This window comes from Plodia interpunctella, chromosome 3 (assembly GCF_027563975.2).
Source record: "Plodia interpunctella isolate USDA-ARS_2022_Savannah chromosome 3, ilPloInte3.2, whole genome shotgun sequence".
In the NCBI taxonomy this organism is placed as follows: Eukaryota; Metazoa; Arthropoda; class Insecta; order Lepidoptera; family Pyralidae; genus Plodia; species Plodia interpunctella.
In genome coordinates this window covers 1,057,010-1,082,407 of record NC_071296.1, presented here as the reverse complement: position 1 = coordinate 1,082,407, position 25,398 = coordinate 1,057,010, and the positions used below count along the sequence as shown (strand labels likewise).

Sequence of the window (25,398 nt, the reverse complement as noted above, 5' to 3'; positions counted from 1 at the left end):
AAAAACGCTTGGATCCTCCCGACAACTTTGCCACTCCACACATGATCTCCTAATTTTTATTTTACTGTTTTTTTATTATTTTATTCACAATTTTGAATTTTGTTATAATAATTCGTATGGCATTTAAATTTTATTTGTAAAACATGTACGTGATTTGTGATCTTCAAGTGTCTGAATTATACTTCTATTTCGACGAATAAGAATTGTAATTATGAAGTCATGGGAATCGAGTGTGTCATGCTCACTCAAATGGTCAATCTGGTGGTGGCGTCGTGGGCCGGGTCGTGAGGTTCCCTCTATTATGGTTGAGCTACGCGATGGCTGTCCCATGCGTCAACTCGTGAACGGGTGCTGCCAGAGGGAACTGGTCATCTCGTTTCTCATATATTTTCATGTAAGTTAATTGTGTTTCACATCGATATATATATATATATATATATATATATTATAATCAGCACTCCGATCACAATCATAACCTGTTTTGATATACCTTTTGACTATGTACATTATGTACTTTTATATATTATTAGAAAGAAAAGAAAAAAAAGAAAAAAAAATTTTTTTGTAAGAAACAATAATGGTAAGCCGATCTGGCATGATAGGGACCAACACTGTTCAAATGAGTTTCTTTCGGCATTTCTTCTCAGCAGTGGTCGTTCCGAAATGCCAGTAGTTTGTAGCTTGTGAGAAATAACTATAAATATAAAGATTGACGAGAAAAAGTGCCTGTGAAGGTCTAATTTCTGAATAAATGATTTGAATTTGAATTTGAATTTGAATTTGAATTTGAATTTGAATTTGAATTCGGGTCTGACAACATAGCAGCAAGGGTAAGTAATCTTTCAGATTTACAGAATTACTTTATGATTTTTAAAAATATAATCTTTGTACGTAAATATATTCCTATATCGATTCTTAAAACGCATCTCACCGGAAAGTTCTAGGTTTTTTTACATTAGATACCTAGTTTGAAGCCCAGAAGTTTGTCTAGATTGACTTCTGTGGTTGAAAGGGCTTAGAGCAGTGAAAATCCAGGATTGTAATTATGTAGTTAGATTATCAAGTATAACAGAAGCAGTTCTTGATGGAGAATGAATAGTAGGTACAAAAAATGCCAACCAACTAGAGAAAGACCATAAACTATTGAGTCTAAAACTCCCCTGCAACTAAACAGATTGGCCTAAATAACTAAATCACTGGAGTACCTATGTAAATCTTTTCATCTTTCGTAAAATCTTTGTAGGATCTGTTCATCATCGAAAAACTGAACATCCTTTAGATCACAGAATTTACAAGTTTTGCCTAATCTAAGCTTACTTATATAGATAGATAGATAAAATCTTTATTTGTAGCCACAACACAAAATACACATCACATACAGGTTCTTCATATTAATAACACACACAATACAAATGAGAGTGTTGCAGCAATACAAAATGGACACAACACAGCGGTACTATTACCCGGAGGGGCAATACCTTCCTATTTTCAGTTGTGACCTTAAGGTACCTAGATGCTAGCGAGAGATACAAAGCCGATGATAATGGGAAGTGATTGCTATTCAATAATATTTTAGAGGGTCATGCATTTGGATCAATTCGACATTATCTGTTATTTAACCTTTTAATTTAAATCAATAATTTAAAATGTAAAACTTGGCTCATCAAGTTTCTTTTAATGGCTAAATGCAATAAAAAGAAAAGGGTGCAACATATACGTATACCTACTTCTTGAAAAAATGGTTTTTGGCAAAATTTAACATGGAAAAAATTGAGTAGTATTTATATCGCTCTGATATTTATCTGTGATCTAAAATTGTTCTTAGCTTCGAATTATTTTCTCTCGTAAGTTAGTTGATCAATTTGAAAATGTGGCAAAGTTAATAGTTTGTAGTAGATCGATAAGCATGGGGAGAAAAACCATATCTCTAGAAGTTTACATTAGCTTTGTTTGTTATTTGAGCAATGTAACTTATTGTTTAAGTAATATTATAGTTATACTAAGTTTTTTTCGACATTTAAAAAATCTATCATACCATAACTACTGATATACGTTTCTATATCAACCTTTCCTATATACTATCACTAAAATAATATAAAACAGCCGCCCACCGCGACTGTCTGTTTCTAGCTTTAGGTACTCTTTTAAACCACGCAACAGATATTGATGCAGTTCTCACTGTTGTTTAGACAATTTATTAACGTAGGTTTCGACATACATAACAACCGTGCGAAATCGGTTCGCTTGTTATTAATATATAGGTACTTTGTATTTACAAGTTCCAATTAAATTAAACTTAACCAAATGTTTACCACCCCATAAAATGAGATAGGACTTGGTAAACTTTTGTGCAACTGGCAAAGGCTAACGGTAATTATAATATTTCACTTGTAACCACAACTTGTAACGGACTGCGGCTGGAGATAATCGGAACTTTAACTTAAATGTCCTCAGTGGACAGAAAAATAACTTAAATTCTTCTTAAGTCTTTCATAAAAATAAAGTTTCAAAATGGCCGCCAGATTAGCTCGACTCGAATTTTAAAGATTTTAATTTTAATAATATAAGTAATTTCAATTACTTCAAATATTTTTACAGGCACCTTAGGATAAAGAAGTTTCATTATGGCATCATTACTATTGTGGATGTCGTACGAGGTGACTACCTATAGTCTAGGCAGCTGAGAGTCAACAACAACATTCCTGAAGATAGTTTTACGCTGTCTTCGGGTTTTGCGGTGTCGCAACCCCGAACACACCCGGGTATAATCGGAGATGAGAGAGATAAAGCGAGAGAGAGAGACAGAAATCCGAATGATTATAAAAGAAAATTACATTCTATATAAACCATATAAACCGAACGGTTAAAATTAACATCGTAACACGCCAGCGCCCGGCGCTTGTCTGTCTGTCTGCGCGTATTTCGACAACGTGTTTATTTGAGGCTGTCTGATATAGAAGCTGTCAGTTTATTAGACAGCTATCAGATGTGTAATTATGAATATTCAATCCTACTGTTAATTTTAGGGTATTGGTGGAGAAGGGAACTGAACAAGATTGGTAGACGAAACTATTTGTTTTCTTAGTATTTGCACCCTGGGGTTTAGTTAGCGATATAATTTAATTCATAAAATAAATATTCCACATTTCATTCTACCAGTGTACCAAAAACTATTGTTACCTCCCATCAAGCTTTTTGTCCCTTAACGTAAGAGGCGACTAGGGTATTAAATATTTTTCAAATATTAAATAATAATAAAAAAAGATTTATTAGTGGTCTCATGATCGGAATCCATATAAAATATGATCTAAAGTTTAACAAAATTAACCATTAAAATTAAACGGAGCAAATCAAATGAGAGTTCTCTGCGATTTCGAAGTGATATCTCATTGGAATCGAGCAAGTTGTGGGTGATTAATTTTTGCCACTCATAACATTATATCAAAGGCTTCGGAGCCGTGGCTCGTTATTTTGAGAAATTGTAACGGGTTTGGATAATTATGAAGAAAGATATCTGTGCGACTAGGTTTGTATAGGCTATCATTCTTTCTATATCCTCTTCGCGTAGTCCCAGTTGCATTATACGCTTGTGCGCGTGCTTTTTCAAATGCTGCGTGGGATTTTTTAAATATAGTGATTAAAAAGGAGAGTTTCGGTGTGTAATTATTATAGTTTTTCCCGAGCAAAGCCGGGACGGCTGCTAGTTTATTATATTACCCTAACCTAACTGTTGTCTATCAATTGTTTGGTAAATACTCGAGATTCTGGATTAAATTTAAATAAATAAATAAATAAGGAGAAATCACACAGATTGAGCTAGCCCCAAAGTAAGTTCGAGACTTGTGTTATGGGATACTAAAACAACGAAACTATATTTTATAACAAATACCTATATAGATAAACATCTAAGACCCGGGCCAATCAGAAAAAGATCATTTTTCATCATGACCCGACCGGGGATCGAACCCGGTACCTCACGGTTCAGAGGCAAGCATTGCGAGAGCAAGCACCACTGCGCCACCGAGGTCGTCAATCTAGCTACTGTTCAACAATAATATATTATAATATTAACTAAAAGCAACTAATGCTATTCGGCAACTATATAAATTTAGGTTCCAATAACTAATGCTGATTGGAAGGGAAAGGATGCCCTACACCCTAATATTTTGTTGTGACGTGAGTAACTTTTATAATGTTCGTTTCAATAACGTCAAATGTCTAACTGGTATTCAAACAGAGGAATTTTGCTATGTGGTCCAAGTTACAAAAGCTTTATCTAAGAAAAACACTGAAAATCTAAAACACATTAATTATTATGTTGTAAAAATATGGAGATTTTTCAGTGTTTTTCTTTGTATTTTCTTTGATTTTAAATAAAAACATTTTATGAAAAACATAAATTTAATTTGTTAGTTTTTAGTTTGATTTAGTTTCAATTTTATTTATTTAGTTCTTTTTTGTTTTTATAGAACAATAATAATTTAATATTATTATAATTTTATAGAACAACAATAAATTAAAATTAATCTTTTTAAATTACATCAAGAGTTTGATGATGAGGATAATAAATATTTTGACATAAATTTTATGTATTTATTTTTAAGAAAGCATAAGTGTTTTCGATGTTTTGTTAGATAGATAACTTTAACTCACAGAAGTTACTAATTTTACGTAAACAAGTAACGAAACATTGAAATCTAAACTCTGGCCAAATGAAAATTTAAATAATTTTCTTTGATTTTATTCTCGAATTAGGTTTTTTGTTTGTTTATAGTTTAGTTTAAATATGTGTATATCTATACTATTATTATAAAGAGGTAAGCGTTTGTGAGTTTCTGAGTTTGTATGTTTGATCGGTAGTTTCGGAGATTACCCGAAACTACCGAACTGATTTCAATAATTATTTCACCATTATAAAGGTACATTATTCAAGAATGCTATTGGCTATATTTTAGCTGAACCCCGGGCATCTAGAATAATATATTTTTAATAAAGGTATTTAAGGATTTGTCAAAAAAATTAGTGTCAGTTATGGAAAATTTGAGTACTGTCATAATGCAAACACGACTACACCCGCTTCCTCTCAACCCTTGACCCATGCTCATCCACGTCACACGTCCAAATCATCCTATCACGTGGGGTCGTGACGGACACCCGTCCCTCCATACGTGACCTGGGAACCGAACCTAACGCCCACGATAAATCGCTAACATCGTTCCAAACAACCACTATACCATGACCCTCTACGATCATCCCATAACCCCCGCAAACGTCTCCAAAAGTATGAAAACAAAAGAGGAGCAAGAGATCTAAGAATATTGGTAGGAATATGGTCTTGTCATTATTGAACAGTGTTATTGCTATTATAAATAAGGATCTTATACTATTGTGGTGATATTAGAATGTTTTGTTTTGCTACGAGGGTCTACGGCGTAGCGCCTATGATGCGACATCGTAGCAGCACGCTACGGCCTGGCGAAGTGTGCCCTCAGCCTGAAAACGTCTAATTAAACGTCTATTAGAATATAGACAATTTCTGGAAATGATATATCCCAAAAATGATATATCCCAAAAATGATAAATTCAAAAAATAATATATCCAAAAAATATAAATTAAAAAATAATATATCCCAAAAATGATAAATTCAAAAACAACATATCCCAAAAATGATAAATTCAAAAAATAATAAATTACAAAAATGATAAGTTCCATAATTAATAAATTCCGTAATTGACAATTTCCGAAAACGAGAACTTACTACTTCGGCCCTCCCACTAGGGTAAAATATATTTTGCGAATATGTAAATCCGACCGTATCTTTTTTTTTTTTGTAAAATGCGTCAACGTAACAAAACACAACTAATTAAGGTTAACAGACTAGGATTTGCGGCTGGTAAATCTCGACCATTCACCCTCACCACCCCTCATACCCTGTATAAACATATTTCTTCAAAGAATCGTGTAATACCTCTGTTTTTCACTTGATGATGAGCGTGAGCAGCCCTAGCGGCAAAGCGGACTTAGAATATACGGTATATAACAGATTAAAACAACTAATGTCATAAAACTTGGCAATGCTGCCCCACTTTATCTCCAGGCAAAGAATTGCCGAGACTGACATTTTTATAAAAATTTAGTTATAAAATATACAAGCAAAATTTTAGTTCCATTTGTATCATTATATAATTCTTAAAGTTTATGATTCATTAAAAAAAACAAAATAAAAATAGGATACCCTTTACAAGAAAATGTCTATTAGATTTTTAGCAACAGATAAAATAATCCGACACTTTATTTACTAAGTATTAAATCATAGTGACAGAATTGCTAAATCTTTTGTTTGGTAAGATATTTTTTGGTCTGATAATTATGAATTTCAGTTTAACCAAGTAACAATCTAAGTTATAATGAGATTATAAAATTTAGGGAAAATTTTCAAGGATGTAATAACACACTACAAAAACTTCAGTCAAAAATTGACACTATGATCATTTTTTATTAGTCCGCTTTGCTTATGGCTATAGTAAATAAAAAGCTAGGCTTGCAAATCCTACGTTAATTATACTAATGGTCTGTTTTAGAGATTTTTTGTATGTCTGAGGAGTCTAGAATTATCCGTATGCTTTATTTAGAAATAAAACATATAGTATTTGTTTGTTTCAAATGTAATCATATTATTTTAAAACGAAATATGTGCGAACTTATGTTTCGCGTCTCTACTTATAGAGTCATTTTTGAGACAAATGCATACTCGTTCTAAAAAGTAAAACGAAACAGGATGAAAAATTGATTCCTCACATATTAACACAGTCCTCTGCCGCGTCCGTCTGTCTGTTCGCAATGAACTAAAAACCTACCTGACTACGAGTCCAGAATTTCAGTAATATCTGGTAGTGGGAATTTATCGTCTTCAATCTGATTATTCAATTTCCTATAATCTACGACAAGCCTCCATTTTTTGTCTCCTGTTGAATCTGATTTTTTAGGTACTAACAGTATTGGACTAGACCAATCGCTCTTGCTAGGTTCAATTATCCCTTCCTCTAACATTTTATCAATTTGGCGTTTAATTTCGTCCTTTTGAGAGTATGGCAAACGATATTGTTTTGAAAAGATTGGATTTGTATTAGGTTTGACAGAAATAGTATGTGTGTATACATCAGTAGTACTTAATTTATCACCAGGGAGGTAAAATATATCTGAATATTTAGCGCAAATGTTCTCAATAGTTTTTTGTTCCTCAATATTTAAATGTTGCAATTTCATTAATGAGAAAAGTTTTTTCACTCTATTTGAATCGGTCGTTGACTTTTCAAATTCACAAATATTATAGTTACTAACTTTATCAATTTTTGGATTTATTTCTGTGAGTTGAACATCATTTTCAGTAACATTAAGTATTCTAACAGGAATCAATCCATCTTTTGGTGAACATATGGAACTTGCTAAAAATATACCATGTTTTATTTCTTGAGATAATATGACACAATCTTCATTAATGTCCGTATGTATAAAATGTATTGACTCGCTTCTAGCTGGGATCTCAAAAATAACATTACATGTATTTATTAAAGGTAAAGTAATTTTCGAATTAATAAATAATGTCAAAGTATTTTTACTGAAGTCTAATTGAGCTTTGCATCTATTTAAAAAATCACGGCCTAAAATTCCACTTCCTTTAATTGGTAAATTTTGAAAAACAAAAAACTTATGATTGAATGTTTCATTATTAAAAGTTAATGGTAAAAATAAGTATCCTATTGCTTGTACACTTCCACCTAAACCGTTGACTGTTACATTCTCCTTATGGATTGGAATGTTACATTCTATAGCATGTTTATACGTACATGCCGATATTGATGCTCCAGAATCTACTAAAAAATATTTTTTGTTATAATTATTACATGATGATGAAAGTAAAGAAATATAACAATTACTATCACTGGCTAAAATAAATTTTTCACTATTCCTCACGAAAAAACTGATTCAAAGAAAGTTCTGACTCTTCAAATTTTTCGAAATTATTATTATCATTATCATGCATTAAATGAATATTACGATTATTACGCATCCCTTGATTTCCTCTAGTTGAATTAAAAAATTTACCTCTCTGCTGTGGACCTCCGCTACTTCCTCGCGTGTACTGACCTCGTGACCCTTGTCCTCGAGAAGCTAGATGAGCTGCTTGCTGTCCTCGAGCTCTTCCTCTATGTACAGGATAGCGGCAACGTCCTCCACGCCAGCTTCTATAATAATTTGAACCATTGTTGAAATATTTATTATGGTATGGTTTCTTGTACATACCCATGATTTCTCCAGATGTTGAAGGAATTGATACTTCTTCATCTTGGGCTGCCTGTACAGCATCTTTAAGTGAACTATAATTCCTGGCAGAAATAATCGTACTAAGTCGACGATTACGCAAGCCGTCAGCAAATTGCTTAACAGCCATTTTTTCATTAATAGGTTTTAATATTTTATAGCATTGATCATTCCCGTCAGCTTGCGTTATCGTTAAATCAACAAATAGTTCCGTTATTTCTTTACCATAGTCAGCAATTGACAAGTCATTTTGTCTAATTTTTTGTAATTTATTTTGTATTGCCGTTGCAGCTTTCTTACACAATAATACATTTCTCATATCAATAATTAACTCATTAACTGATTCATATTTTGATTTTAATTTTAACTTAGCTTCAGGAGAAAGCCTACTTTTTAATACGAAATTAATTAAATTTTGTTTACATGTATCTTCTTTCAATAAAGTATTATAATATTCAATGTTATCAATCAACTGTTTTGTATTCGACTCCTCATTTGTCATAATAGGTAAAAGATTTAACGCCGTTTTTAAATCAAAAGAATTCATGTTGAACGATGACTTCGGCTTATCACTATTACACAACACTAAAATATTTTCATGTAACTCTAAAAATCGACTACAATAATTTTTGATTAATATAATATCATCCGAACTATAATATTTTCTCTTAAGTTTTTCTTCAAAACCTATCAGCCACGTCTCATATTTCTCATAGATTGCATTAATCTCATTTAATTTGTTTACTAACACTTTTTCCGTTCTTCGACTGGCTCCTAATTTAATTAAATATACTCTAATTTTCTTTAATTCCTCATACAATGATATAATAGTTTCCATTAGTCACTTACCACCATAACGTAGAGTAAAATATTCTTGTACCTGTGCACATAAAGAACATAACACATTAAAAAATAAATAAAAATAGACTTTAAAATATAATCGCGATTACAATTAACACTATCAAGTCCAAAGTTCAGTCACAGTGCATCATCCGTCCGTCCGTATATGGAAAGTCGCTGCATTCCTTACCGGTGACCTATATCTCGTACATAAAATTATTATTAGGATATTTGATTATATATTTAAGATACTTTTTTTTTTTTTTTTTAAGTAGATTATTGTATTTTATTATTTTCACTTTTTTTTTTTTTTTAATATTTATTTTTATATAATAAATTTTCACTTTTGAAATATATTTATGCACTTTTATTTTTATTTATTTTTTACACCATTTCTTTTGAATAGATTTTTTGGGGTGGGTTAAGGTCTTCCAACTGTCGCCGGAAAAGTGATCTTCTTATAGTCGCCCGATTTATCTCCTTAACAATCCATTTTCTATGGCATTTTCTATATAGTCGATATATGAAGAACAGCACGCCACACAGTATAATTAACAGGATAACACACAGGATAATATTTGTGGTGCTCATATGAAAGCGAATTTGTTCTGTAGTTGCTTTATTATCGCCAGCCGCAGCATTCTGGATGACCAGGGTTTCTTCTTTAGACTGTGGGGAGCCCATTATTTTTGTGAAATTTTTTATTCACGTGTACACTAGCGTTTAGTCCGAAACAAAGATAGAACTGGTACTTTTCCATTGTCCTTATTAACGATTACACGAGTAACGTCTCAAATTCGCGGCGCGGTGGAAGATTCCATAGGCAGGGTCGCCATATAAGGGTGGGACGTAGTCAGGTAAATGAAACGAGTGAATGCTCGAATAATACTACTCTATTTGAAGGAATAACACAATTATATAGGTGGTACAAAGATTAACATAATAGAAGATTAAATAGGTACTTAGTCTAACCTCACAACGGATGCACGGATTTTCATGAGGTTTTCACAAATAGCGGTATTCCTGAAGATGGTTTAAGTACATAATTTATTCTATTTTTACCGCTAGTAGGTATATTATATAAAACGAAATTAAATTACAAGACATTTAGCCCTGAAAATAGTAAATAATAAACAAACTATTGTTTTTGTCCAATAATTGATCTATCGGGCTACACTTAACTATTTAGATTAATATTTGGAGAATATCGAAATATTATTAGTATAACAAAAATTCGGAAGTTCAAATTTAAAAAGCGACTGTACTTGAGTACAGTCGCAACAAATAAGACATATTAATTTGTACATACACGTGTCTTGCAAATCTTTAAAACTCTCATGAAAAACGGTGCAATCTCCGGCAACAAACTCATAACAAACACAACGAACGTTCGACATCAGTCCGCGTCTCGGCCAAAAGGGGGTATCTCTCGAAACTATAAATTGTACTTTAATTACCCCGGGGCAGCGTCACATCATGGATCTAGACAGTTTTATGACGATTTACGGCACATTTCGATGCGGGCACCAGCGCGCTTAGGGATTCCAACCACCCAAGACTCCAAGACCTCTTGTCCCCCCCGCGAACTTCAAGACTCAGCGCCGAAATGGGGGAAAAACGAGACGCTTTAAGGGCCATTTTTCGATGGTCGGTATACGTCACCTTTTAGACTGCTGGGGGGTTTTAAGGCCTCCAGTTCTTTATGGTAATGAAATCTGAGCAGGGTGACGCGGAGGTGATGCCTCTGAGTTTTTGTTGTGCCCCCTTTATTTATTGTACGTTTGAGGGTGGGGTGCGAAAGTTTTCCAATGGAACGTGTTCAGACGTGTACTATGCTCCTGATTATATTGCGAATAGGAATTGGCTTTGGTTCGAGTGGGTTTTCAAAGGTTTGTTAACGCATAAGTAATTTTTGGATTTGAAGGTTTTTTCCAAGAATTTTAAAGTGGTCTGGTGTATTTAGATGCTTTAAATTAAGTTTCTATAACGCACACAGTTAGATTATATCTTGTATTGGATCATAAAACTATCATAATATAGTTTATGCTTGCCATTTAGATTCCTCTCGAAATAAAACAAAACGCAATACTAACATTCTAAGTAGGTATCACTTTTAAAGTATTCAGACAAACATGCGCAATACAATCAGAATAATTGATATACGTTACACAAATCCCTGGCAATCATAACCGTTTAACTGCCAATTTTATTTGTCGATACAGTTCGATTGGAACGAGAGTTTATAAGCAATAAATGCGCAAACAGACGTTTCGGTGTAACATAAAATCAAATCAACAGTTATCCTGGGCCTACATCACAATCAGGTTTAATCGTGTATGTGACAAGTTAGCTCGTTGCCATCGTTGGCCAAAATAATCTGAACTCTGTAACAACTCCGCTTTCCCCCTTTCTCCTCTGACGTTGCCACGAAATGGCGGGCGTTGGGAGGTCAAAACAAAATGGCGGCGACATAACACGCGCGTAGCTCGCGCGCTCCGATATCGTCTTGACTGACGGACAAGTATGCATTCAAATTGCTTACTTTACTTGGTTCCTCCCCCTTAGAATAAACATCGCCAGTTCAGATCCACCAATTTGGTACAGAATTTGTTGTGGAATGCCGAAATGCTTTTTGAGGGTTAAATTGCATTTAATTTGCACTAAACAACGTTGCTTTTGATGGAATTGGCTACGAAGTGGAAACGAAACGTCGGTTTATTGTAGCGTTCGCTTGTTCAAATATTTTTCAAGCAAATCGTGGAAACAAAGGGTTGGACTAAATAACGGGAATTGGGATTTTATTTGTTTTTATTATCAATATAATGAAGACGCGATTTTCTTCAAAAAACTCAACATTTGTCTAGGTTAGAACGACTGTTTCGATTATAAAGTTTTATCACAAAATTAATCTGCTTTTCAATCTATTTAATTCTATTTTTAATGTCTTTTTTATTTCCAGTTAATCGAATTAAAAAATAAAATGTCTAAAAAATCTAGAAATATTTTTCGAATGTCTCATTTTGAGTACAAACAAAAAGTTAAAAGAGAAACCACCCTCTTTACTGATGTTCTGAACACATATCCATCAATGGCCTATTACGGTAATGTTTTCAAGCACATCATGGCATTTTATTGCATTCCGTGCATCTAATGCAACCGAAGGGGAGTAATTTTATTTGAGGAAACGTGTGGTTTTATTCGACCAAGTGATATAAGGTTGACAATGGAAGGGTGCTGTAATTGAAGTTATATCTTGATGGGGCATATTTGAACATACTATTTGTAAATTGCAACACATATACACTTTCTGATATACACGGCTTTTGAATTAGACTTCCACATTATTGAACACTACATTAGTAGTTTATATGAAATTTCAAGTTTATCAAGTTTCATCTGGATCTACACAGAGTTGAGGCGTTTTAATGACGTTTCATATCAGTTACACATGCATGACGAACTCCGTAGATCAACCAAAAAGGAAAGACGAACTCACAAGCATTTTAATATAATAAGAATTTCACGGTATATATCAAAAAGGTTTAAATACAATAATAATAGCCCTGTATGTAATGGTACACGTATGTAACGTAACTACATTTTTGAAATCATACCATGACTACACGTTAAACGGCGAAAAAATTGATCGAGTCACATCATCTAAAGATCTTGGTGTAATATTTGATACGAAATTAACTTTTCACGACAATATTTTCTCTCTTGTCAAAGATAGTTTCAAACGGCTTGGATTTGTATTGCGGAACTCGAGAGATTTTCACAATCCGCACGCAATTAAACTTTTATTCTTCGCATTAGTCCGTAGTAAACTAGAGTCAAGTAGTTGTATATGGAATCCTCATGAGGCTTCATATACGCTTATGATAGAGTTCAGAAAACATTCCTATGGTACTTTTATAAACGCATTTACGGATACTATCCCTACCTATATGCAACTCTGTTTCTACTTGGTAAAGGTCTTAATTCTCTAAGAGCTCGTAGGGATCATTATCAATTAGTAATGTGTTTGAAAGTACTTCGAGGTAATATCGATGCCACTGAACTTCATAATGAGTTATGTCTGTTGTATGTACCTAATAGAAGTCTTTTACAACGCAATTGTCAACCACGAAAACTGTTCGCAACACCTCATACACATACTGTATCCCATGCACAGTCTCCGCTGCACCGCTCAACGAGTTCCGGAACCTGAGTGTGATGTGTTCGTGGTTGGATGGAAGACGCTTTTCAGTGTTTGCAGTTTTGTGAGATTGACGGTGAGTCAACGTGTTTAGGATGATAATATTGTGTTTCTCTAAGAATTTTTTGTAAGTGCCTATTCTTTCTTACTAAATACTTTAAAAGAATACATATTGTGTACCGTTGTATTTAGATAAATAAATAAATACATGCCTAAAAATGTGTATTTTTTTGTTAAAACATAGTGGGCAAAACGTGCCATAAATTTACAAAACTTACGGAAGAGACAGTGTATCTTACGAAACAAAGTATAATAAAATTAACATCATAATCCAATTCAGCTTCGCCCAAAATGATGAAACAAATAAACAGCAATATTTTTGATAGATAGCGCTCCCCCTTAATGACTAGACCGGCAATAAAATTCGTCAGAATGGCGCACTTGTGAAACTACAATTTATGTTCTTCTGTCTGTGTATAATGAGATTGTCCAATTCTTTCTTAGAGGATAGCATTAATTGCCGTAATATAAATAATAAATAAGGTTTTTACGAAAAAATAATAATATTTTTAGCAACTTTTATTATCATCAGAGTTACAGAATTGCGGATATCTTGTACGATCTATATATTTTAAAGAGAAGAAGTAATTTAGTATAATATAAGAAGTAATAATAAGAATTATTTAATTTATAAATTAATAATCTTTTTGTTTTCCTTTTGGACAATGTATCTAAATCACGATGTCATGTTATGTGTAATACATTTGGTACTTATGGTATACTATGTAATCAATTTGTGCAATAAAGAATTATTTTATTGTTTTACCTCACAATTAGAATGTCTATATGTTTACTAAAAACTAAACTTCTTCTAAGAAAACTATCGATGAAATATTATATAGCAATTACTTTGTTATATGTGTGTATTATATTGCAACCCCTTTGTAACTTCGTACCTAACGATATTTTTTTGTTGGCTTCTCAGCAGTAAGTCATTATCATTACAAAACAAAATGAACTAAGTATTCTAATATATTTACATTCACTAACACATGTGATCCCATCAACAACTTGAAACTCCTTGATTTTTATTACCATATAAAACGTATTAACCATTTCAAAGACGGATATCGCTATAACCGTTCCACCCCATGGTAAAACTTCACGAGTACTCCAATAACCCTTTATTTTAAACAGAATCGCGCTTTTAGCGTTAATATTAGTGAAATTAAGTGCATACGCGTCGGCCATACCAGCAGAACAATTAGATATATAAATAAATTCATTTTACTGTCGACAGATGGCGCGAATGCGCAGCCATCTTTGTGCCGTATTCATAGGTGATCTAATTAGGGAGCACTGTTGTTTTTGTTTTAAATAAACGGGATAACGGTTATGTGGTGATAGGTAAGTGTTATGCTTTTGTTTGAAAATGTGGGGATATGAATGCAGGGAGGAAATAAGATTATATTTTGTAGGTTTGCATTGCATATGGGTAAGTGCGGGTTTTAGAGTTTCTCTTACGTGTATAAGTCAAATACCTACTTCATAGAAATGGCAAAGACATTCTTATTTTTGTGTCGCACAAAAGCTACATTCATATTTACTTACAGATAAAATTGACCATGTATTTAATGAATTTAGTATATAGCATATAAAATTAAGTGTATTCAGACTATTTCCTTAAGTGGATATTCAGATTAAAAGCACACGAAAGTATTATTCCTAAAATATTTTATCTAACTTCAATGGCGCCGCTTCATTACCAAATTAAAGTCTCTAACCTCCAAGAAAATCGTAAGAGAGACCGAAAACAATTAACCCAAGACAAACAAATTCGTAAATCGAATAAGGCAATAACAATCCAAGCAATAAGTAAAACCTCCACATTAGCCTCCTAATTTCCAATTAGCAAGCAGGTAGCGTAAAAAGACGCCATTACTGAGACACGGACCGTTCTGTTTCGCGCCAAAATGCGGCGGCCATCTTTGCCGGTCACGTGGTACGTTACATTGGGAAACGCGTGCAAATTATTGGCGATGGTGCTTGCATGTGTTGTTTATTGAATTAATTTGGGTTATGTCGCTTTTGCTTCGGATTTTCTCGGATGCTATGTGGATTGTGAATGGATTGGTTAGACGGGGAAGAGCGTGGAATAATAAAATATTAACAATAAATTAAAATAGGTAGGTGTCTATTGATGAGATATGCAGAATACGAAGTACAAGAAGGGAGTATGGAACTCAGCAGTGGGTAACAAAATAAGCTATATTGGTGATTATAATCTATACTACTATTATAAAGAGGTGAGCGTTTGTGAGTTTGTATGTTTGACACGGGTATTCTCCGAAACTACGGAATCGATTTTAAAAATTATTTCACCATTAGAAAGGTACATTATCCAAGATTCTTATAAGCTATATTTTATCCGTAAATTCCGAGCGAAGCTCCGGGTAATATCTAGTATAATTATAAATGTATATAAATACGTTTGCTTGGCTACAAAACTTGATCAAGAGTAGAGTTTTAAACTAAAGATTTTTCTTATAGGCAATGTTTCACTATTTAATTTCATTCCACTAATAACCTAAACATGGTATTCGCAGCTCTGTATACTCCGTGTGGAATGAAGACGTGATATCGTCAAATGCTGATCGTAATCGTGGCTAGAACATTGCCGAAAATTTCATCAAAACAAATTATAGCCAATATAAAAAGTTCGCATGTCATACTACAGTTATTGTCATCAAAACATATTTACTTTAAAACTTAATCAGGCTGTATAACAAGAGTTAAAAGCCTTAATCGTGAGCCAGAACGGGGCACGCCACAAAATACTAATTCTCCTCACAAAACGTATCAAACTTTTCTAATTACTGCAAATGTGATAGCCCTTTTTGCTATTGCAATTTTGTCAAAGTATAACGTTGTCTAGCTTGTTGAGAACGAGTCCTTTTTTACGATTTTCGAGGAGGAAGTTTCGCTGTAGCGTGATTTCGAAACTAAATAAGCTTTAGCAGCAATTGTTGTATTTTTTTGCTCTGTGACAGTTTTGAATTACAAATTTATAATAATTACTACAGACTTTTGTTAAGGAGAAAATTCTATGTCAAAATTATAAATGCATGTGTACGATTACGATTGTGTCGTCAAATAGAGAGTATATGTCGCTCTGTCGTGCACAAATAAGTAACCTACAGCTGTAAGCGCGTATATACTCGTAGTACTAAAATTCTGTTACAATTCAAATCACTCGACTTTTGTTATTACAAATCATGTGAGTATGTCTTCTGTATGTCTTTCTCTTATACAACACGGTATCATCAATAATAAGATTTCCCTGTAGACACAAAAAAAAAAAACATAAAAAACTTTTTGTATGTCTTTCACGTCGCCTAAAGGGTCCAAGGGCATGGCTTGACGATCGCCATCTATCGGCAGAACCTGGAAGTACACGTTGGTAACTTAGTTGGCAACTTTTCGGCCGGTAATCAAGATTGTCATTTAGTTTACGAGTTAACTAGTTGCAGCACAATCCTATGTATTATTCTTCACACGCTGGTAATTGCGTGACCCTCGTCGGGCCTAGTTTTAAACGACAATTTATTTTGAATATTGCTTTTTGTTATATACAGGGTGGTGTTTATTTACCTCGGTCCATTTTCACAACTGTTTTTAATTTTTTACGTACAAATAAAATAATTAAAATAGGTCTATTCAGAGCTCTGTTTGCTTGCTCAGTTGTAAAATGTAAAAAGGTATGTACATTTTTAGTTAGTTCGAATAGACTAGTTGCACTCCGGGGCTCCAAGTTCGTGGGAATTCGAAGTCGTTTTACCTATTGTAACGCTGCTGAATAAATAAATAAAAAAGGTCTTCTCAATCTTCACGATTAAAATATTATAAATATTAACAGCATTGTAAAATTATCGATGATTATTATTATCGTAGTATTTGTAGTACACAAAATGTCTATAGATTTTATTACTTACCATGTCTTAAGTTACTTGCTTGGGTTACGGCCAATAAGGTCCAAATTTGAAACGAGAATAAAATCCAGATTACTTAAATATGAAAATAGGGCACTGCCAATAGGGGCTGGTAATAATGTTTGTATACCTAGTGATATGGGCCGTGTGAGGCGTAGTAATTGTATGTTCGTTTGGGAGCTCATTACGTAGAAATGGGCAGGAAAATCCCAGGTTTGTTTGATAAAGAAATCTTGGGTGGTATTAGGTATACAACAATATTCTTAAATATTTTCAGTTTGTTGCCAGAAAAAACAGATATATTCATAGTTCGATTAATGAAGGTTAGATAAATAATACAAAGTATAAAAAAAAACTTTGTGAAACCAAATATTTTTAATAGCTTAGCGATGCAACACCTGTATACAAAAACGAGGATATAAAATTAAATTTATATGACAAACTATTGTTTAAAATTCAAATCGTACGTGTGAAATCTTGCCGGCCTTAATTGTATTGACCAAGGGTTCCCAACGAATTAGGGGGGGTTTTTGAGGTCCTAGGGGGTAGGGGGTGTGGGGGTCCACTTTCGCGTGTGAGGATACACAATAATATCCCGATGTAGCCGAGACCGTCCTAATGGCCTTAATAAAGGTACGAATTTACGTCTGTTTGTATTTATGATTTTATTTCGATATATTTAATTAAAATTTTAGTGCGGCTCCGGGTTTGATGTGTTTTAGCTTATTGTCATTTTAATTATTTTTGGATGAATAAGGTTTATTATTAACATGTAGATACGTACACATCTTCATAATTATTGCTTTTCAGTAATATAGTTACATATATTTTAAGAAAAATGTTTTTGATATTTCTGAATTAATGTTTATTAAAAGAAATTGATAAACATGATTTTATTGTGTATCCTCACACGCGTAATGTATATATGTGTGTAATGTATATATATTATACTTGTTAGTACATAGTTTATTGCACAAAAAAGCATATATAAATAAACACATGCAGTGAAGGCAATAAAAAAAGAGACACGTCAAATGCTGACTTCAGAACTTTACTTACCAGATAGGTATTTCCTTCAGTCAACCAAGTTAAGTTTGTGTTTTTATTAATGCATGACATAGTGGATGTTATGGTTTTGTGTTACGCTGTGTAGCATTACGCAGTGAGCACTAGCTTTTTACTGTAACACTACATAGAAAACATTAAATATGTTATAACGCAATCTAATAGTTAATTTCGACGTTACACGGTTGCATTACGGACGATTTTTGTATGTGTTTTTATTTTTGATGTGTTTAGTTTTTGAGTCACATCATTATGTAATTTAAGAGCGAGGCTCTTGTCAGTTGAGTAAGGAACTCCACTGACAAGAACCTCGCTCGCCATTGTTCTCTCTCCAAAGCAAACTCCTTCACTTCTTGATACGACACGAAACGACACCCACTTTTTCTTTGATTTGTCTGGTGTAACTATCTCTTGGTCTTCCTTGGCCCTAACATTTTCCCTTTTTCCTATTTCCAATATGTTTAAGTGTGTAAGAATCTTTTCGTTGCTCATTCTTTCTTTCCAGCTGATCATCTCCAATCTCCGCCAAAATTAGAGCTGTGCCAAAATCACCAAAATCACAATCAAAATCAATCGAGTCACACAGATAACACAAATATGCGAATTAAAATCGACCATAAAGTACCTCAACCTGTCGAATGTTACAATTAATTTCTATTTTGTATATGGTAAAGGTTTGGCTAATCCCTTACCAATGTTTATATGTATGTTGGGCAGTATGTAGAATGAAAACAGACTCACGTATATCCAATCCAATATTTATTCCAACACACAATAGAAGGCACAGTAGGAAGAAGTAGACGGAAAGTCACGGCACAAGCACAGTTTATAAAGCTCATAGATAGCACAGATAGAAAGATGATAGGATACAGTTCGAAGGTGAAAGATGAAAGTTCTTAATATTAAATAATGTAGGTATAAACAAGCGGTAGCGGAAGCCTTTGTTCGCGTAAGCGGGCGGCGGAGCACAGAGACGTATGGCCGGGGCCGCAATAGAACTTAGACTGAGCGTGGCATCGCTGCTCCGGCGCAAGGCCAGTCCAAGGTCGCACCTCCCTGGTTAGTGCGTCGGGGCAGTCGATGTTTAGGTGTCGATGTTGACATCGACAAACCGGTACCACCGGTACTTCAATAAATATTTATTTTTAATATAATACTTACTTATATAATTATATTTCATTATAAAATATATACAAATAAAATAATAAATGTAAATACATATTTATAAATTATCTTGAGTAGCCTACACCACCCCCCTCCAGAGACCGTCAAGGGCAATAAAAATCGGTAAATTTAACTCGACGTCCTGAACGCGAGACGTAGTCTTTTTGGACCATTGGGGAGGGCTCATCAGTTTGATCACTGATGGTGAAGGCAGGTTTTAACCGGTCTATAGACACGGTTACTTCTTTGTCTTTGAATAGAATTTTGAAGACTTTATCTCCTCTAGATAAAACTTTATGCGGTCCAGAATATGCAGCTTGGAGCGAACCACGTAACGCGTCTTCGCGAAGGAAGACGTAGTCACAGGTTGAAAGATCTTTGTAAATAAATACTTTGGGCTTACTATGGTGAGAGGTAGGTACTGGTTGTAGTTTCCTAGCAAATGTTCTGATACGAGCGATAAATTCAGAGCTATCTGTAGTACCAGCTGAAGAAGAATCAAAGAACTCGCCAGGCAACCTCAAAGGTTCTCCATATACCAACTCGGCTGATGAAGATTGTAAATCCTCTTTAAGGGAAGATCTAACACCTAGCAGTACCCAAGGTAAGGATTCCGTCCACTTATCGTTTGCATGACATACGATGGCAGCTTTGAGTTGTCTGTGAAAACGTTCGACTAGGCCATTACAAGCCGGATGATAAGCCGTCGTCCGCTTGTGTTCGAACCCAGTAATGGTTGAAAGACATTTAAGCAAGGCAGACTCAAATTGTCGGCCACGGTCAGTGATAATGTCCGTGGGACAACCAAATCTGGCTATCCAGCCAGAGAGCAAAGCCTTTGCCACCGTTTCCGCGGTAATGTCCTGAATCGGTATGGCTTCCGGCCATCGAGTGAATCGATCTACGGCGGTCAGGCAATACCGATATCCTTCGGAATGAGGAAGGGGGCCAACTAAATCAATATGGACTTGTTTGAAGCGCCCTTTGGGCAAGTTAAAAGTGTTTAGGGGAGCGTTTACATGACGATGAACCTTAGCTTTTTGGCACATAATACAACTGCGCGCCCAATCCCGACAATCCTTTCTCATGCCCGGCCACACGAATCTTTCAGCTACTAACTTTGCAGACGCATTAGCGCCCGGGTGGCTAAGAGAGTGCAGGGTATTAAACACTTGTTTCCTAAAAAAATTCGGGACAAATGGTCTGGTTGCCGGTGTACTTACGTCGCAGTACAGTGGAACACGGCTTCCAGAAACAAATAACTTCTCGAGGCGCAGAGATGAACCGCCTTCTATTAACTTGGAAAGTTCAGGGTCCGTGGCTTGTGCTTTGGCTAATGTCTCGAGGCTTACCGGCGTACCCAGCTCTTCAATGCGTGACAACGTGTCTGCCACGATATTATCTTTGCCAGATATATGCCTTATGTCGGTCGTAAACTGGGCAATGAAGTCTAAGTGCCTGTACTGCCTAGGCGAACAGTTTTTCTTCCTTTCATGGAATGCGAAACTAATCGGCTTATGGTCAGTGTACACTATAAAATGCCGAGCTTCGAGCATATGCCTAAAGTGCTTTATTGCCTCATAAATGGCGAGCAATTCCCTGTCATAAGGCGAGTACTTTACCTGAGAAGGGCTCAGTTTGCGCGAAAAGAAGGCTAGAGGCTGCCAGGCCTCGTCTGTAAGCTGCTGAATTACGGCACCTATAGCTTTGTCCGACGCATCCGTCACAAGCGCCAATTTGGCACTGCAGTCAGGATGTGCTAATAAAGCGGCGTCGGACAGGCTCTGCTTACTTGCCTCAAACGCTTGTAAAGCCTCACCTGTAAGGTTGATAGGATGAGATCTTTTCAACGACCCTGTCAACAAGGCGTGCAAAGGAGCTTGAATTTGGGCAGCGCGGGGAAGAAATCTCCTATAAAAGTTGAGCATACCCAAGAATGCTCTAAGTTGGCGTACGTTCACAGGGGTGGGGAATTTCTTAATAGCTTCAACCTTTGCGTCCAGTGGTCGAGTGCCTTGTTTGGAAATGCTGTATCCTAAAAAGGTTACCTCCTCCACTCCGAAAATACACTTGGACGTGTTGAGAAGCATGCCATAGTCACGAAGCCTACCAAAGATGATGCGTAGGTGCTCCTCGTGCTGATTTGGGGATCTACTAAATATTAAAAAATCGTCCAAATAGCAATAAACGAAATCAAGCCCTCTGGTCATTTCGTCCACAAAACGCTGGAAAGTCTGACCAGCATTGCGGAGACCAAAGGTCATAAATGGAAACTCGTAAAGTCCGAATGGTGTGGTGATCGCTGTCTTAGGAATATCGTCTGCGCTGACAGGTATCTGATTATAAGCTTTAACTAAATCTAATGTACTGAAAATTGTACAGCCCGATAGTGAATGAGCGAAGTCATGGATATGTTTAATCGGGTACCTGTCAGGCAAGGTGCGAGCATTCAACATGCGGTAATCACCACACGGACGCCAGCCATTGTCCTTTTTCGGGGCGAGGTGAAGTGGCGAAGACCAAGAGCTTTCTGAAGGTCTCGTTGTACCATTGGCGATCATGGACTGAAATTCCTGTTGAGCTATTTTTAACTTATCTGGCGCTAAACGACGAGGCGAAGAAGAAACTGGGGGGCCGGGGGTGGTGCGGATATGGTGTACAGTATTATGTGGGATAACGCGATGCGTACCGGCTGGTCGAATAATCTCTGGGAACTCATTAAGAATTTTATGATATGGAGTCTCGCCGGTTAATACCTTTACAGAATACAGGCTATTAAATTTTTTTACAGAACAAGCTACAGCAGTTACAGAGGTTGTATTATCAATTAAGCGTTTATTACGACAGTCTACAATGAGGTGATAGAAATTAAGAAAATCTACGCCTATTATTGGTTTAGTTACGTCTGCGACTACAAAACGCCAAGAAAAAGTTCTGCGTAAGCCAAAATCTAAATCTAAATGAGCGAAGCCATACGTTGCAATGTTGGAACCGTTTGCTGCAGTCAGTTCTAGTCCCGTTGGAGTACACCGTCCACGTAGCACCGAGCGGGGGAAGACACAGAGGTCGCTTCCAGTATCGACCAGAAACTGCGTCTTTGAGCGTCGATCGGTGACGAACAGGCGACCAGTAGATGTTGGGGGACAGTCGTCAGCCGCCATTACCGACCGCCCTTTAAGTTTTCCACCTTGTAGTCACAAGGGCGGATGCACTTGGATGCTTTGTCTCCAAACTTGCCGTGGTACCAGCAGAGTGGGTGCTTCCGATAATTTGACTGCGAGCGCTGTCTTGAAGAAGACCTGTTTCGGCCAGATTGTGTGGGTCGAGAGCGAGGTCTGCTGTTCCTATTAGATGCAAACGCCTGGTTGAACTGCCTACGTAGTTCTGCAATCTCCTTGGTCAGCTCGCTAATGATGGAACTCGAGCGAGCTCCGTCCGCGGCTGAGACGCTGGGGGATGGGGTAGCCACGTCGTTAACCCTATCAGCCAAATCCGCCAGGTCCTCGAGGGCCGCTGAAGCTGGTTGACCTGCAAGCACCGTCTGGATTCCAACTGGAAGACGACTGATCCAGATGGTCTTCAAGAAATCGTCCGGAACCTCGACGCCAGCGAGTCCTTGGAGATGCCGAAGAAAACGTGATGGCTTCCTGTCTCCCAGCTCTTCGTGCATCAGGAGCTGCTTCAACTTCTTCTCGTTCGACGCGCTGAGTCTCTTTATTAGTTCCGCTTTTAGCTTCTCGTATCTGTTCGCTACCGGGGGGCTAATAATTATATCCTTCACTTCTCGAGAATACTGATTATCGAGTTGACCAATAATATAGTTGAATTTGGTCACATCACTAGTGATTTTGTTTATTGCAAACTGGCCTTCTACTTGTGCAAACCAAATTTCTGGCTCTTCAGGCCAAAAGGGAGGTATCCTGATGCTCACCTTAAAAACATCGCCTTTTTCTATCGACACTTGCCCATCACTAGCCTGCGGCTGTTCTGCGTTAGCGTCCGCCATCTTTCCTTTAGCGTTCTAATCCAATACGGCTATGGACATGGGGTCACCAGTATGGTAAAGGTTTGGCTAATCCCTTACCAATGTTTATATGTATGTTGGGCAGTATGTAGAATGAAAACAGACTCACGTATATCCAATCCAATATTTATTCCAACACACAATAGAAGGCACAGTAGGAAGAAGTAGACGGAAAGTCACGGCACAAGCACAGTTTATAAAGCTCATAGATAGCACAGATAGAAAGATGATAGGATACAGTTCGAAGGTGAAAGATGAAAGTTCTTAATATTAAATAATGTAGGTATAAACAAGCGGTAGCGGAAGCCTTTGTTCGCGTAAGCGGGCGGCGGAGCACAGAGACGTATGGCCGGGGCCGCAATAGAACTTAGACTGAGCGTGGCATCGCTGCTCCGGCGCAAGGCCAGTCCAAGGTCGCACCTCCCTGGTTAGTGCGTCGGGGCAGTCGATGTTTAGGTGTCGATGTTGACATCGACAAACCGGTACCACCGGTACTTCAATAAATATTTATTTTTAATATAATACTTACTTATATAATTATATTTCATTATAAAATATATACAAATAAAATAATAAATGTAAATACATATTTATAAATTATCTTGAGTAGCCTACATGTAGATTGATTTGAGAGAGGCTATCTTTATGTTTACTCTATAAGAATATATCGACTACAGATAAATTTATCACCGAATCTTGTATTAACACGGACAATAAAAATGGCCAATCACCAAATACACTTCCCCAAAAGCCATAAACAATCAGGAGAATGGCTGTGAAAGACCAAACACCGTCCCTTCAAACTCAACAAATTTTCAATTCTCATCAAAACGTTATGACGGCCTAATAAAAACGCTGGCAATATTCGCTGTTCTTGCAGCAATATCGTAATGAACACCCTATATACACCGGCCATTTAATCTCGCACCTGTATCACCCTGTATTGTGTTGGGTCTAGGGTTAAAAGTGTGAGCGGAGGTCTCGCTTATCCTCGCGTCCGGTAACATTCAGAGCTTCGAGGCTGTGAAGCGCAACAGCAGAAACTAACCTTGCAATTTTAGAGATTCACCGTAATTTAACCATCGATCGTCTGTCTGACGTCAACCCTCTTTGGGAACATTATTGTTGCTTTTTCTTTTAGTTGAATATTATTATTCAATTTTAACATAATGTATTATATAGTATAAATAATAATTACCCCAATCTTTACCCTTGAACTGTCAGCCTGTCAGTCTGCTTGTCTGGTAATTTCTCAGCCAAATAGGATTGTGTACAAGTACGGCATAAAATCGCTTCAGCTCATGACCTAGCCCACGTGGGCAGCCGCTAAACGGTGGGCCGTTAGCTTGTCCTAAACAAATACAACCATCTGCGTAAGGGGGTTTGCACATTAAAACATTGTTACGCGTCACGTGGCGTTGGCAATGTGCTGACGGCCTTAATGTGTGTTATTCTTGATTACTGCATATTGACGTGATTTGAATTCTGTTTTTTAAATTAACAATGAAAACTGGACTTTTTTGAGGTAGTAAACTTTTTTGACCTTAGAGAGTAGGTTGGCATATTCGAATAAGCTTAGTCGGAGTTATTTTTAGCGATAAGTCCGGCTTTGTGCCTTAAAGTATTTTGTGTTGTGTTCCATATTTCTTTTCTTTGTAGCAATAAAGAGTATTCATTGTGTTTTTGAATACACAAAAGTTTTGCTGGAGATATACTATTAATAAACTCAAAAGTTTCATGCCCGACTGTCTGTGGCATCGTAGCTCCCAAACGGATGAACCGATTTTCATTTAGT

At 36.0% G+C, this 25,398-nt stretch overlaps 1 protein-coding gene and 1 long non-coding RNA gene across 2 annotated transcripts in view; one reads left to right on the top strand and one right to left on the bottom strand.

Moving 5' to 3' along the window:
- The first annotated feature begins 811 nt into the window (after positions 1 to 811).
- LOC135310069 (uncharacterized) overlaps positions 812 to 25,398 on the top strand; it is a 121,280-nt gene continuing 96,693 nt past the window's right edge. The window contains exon 1 of the long non-coding RNA XR_010370360.1: positions 812 to 830. This is a non-coding gene — a long non-coding RNA (uncharacterized LOC135310069). The remainder of the gene's footprint in view (positions 831 to 25,398) is intronic.
- LOC128683975 (uncharacterized) lies at positions 6,877 to 10,022 on the bottom strand. Its single transcript, XM_053770111.2, has one exon. It carries the CDS (start codon positions 9,159 to 9,161, stop codon positions 7,965 to 7,967), a length of 1,197 nt encoding a protein of 398 aa, XP_053626086.1. The 5' UTR covers positions 9,162 to 10,022; the 3' UTR covers positions 6,877 to 7,964.

Bases quoted from the DNA above. Each gene is read 5' to 3' on its own strand.
- LOC128683975 (XM_053770111.2), bottom strand. From the start codon at position 9,161: ATGGAAACTATTATATCATTGTATGAGGAATTAAAGAAAATTAGAGTA.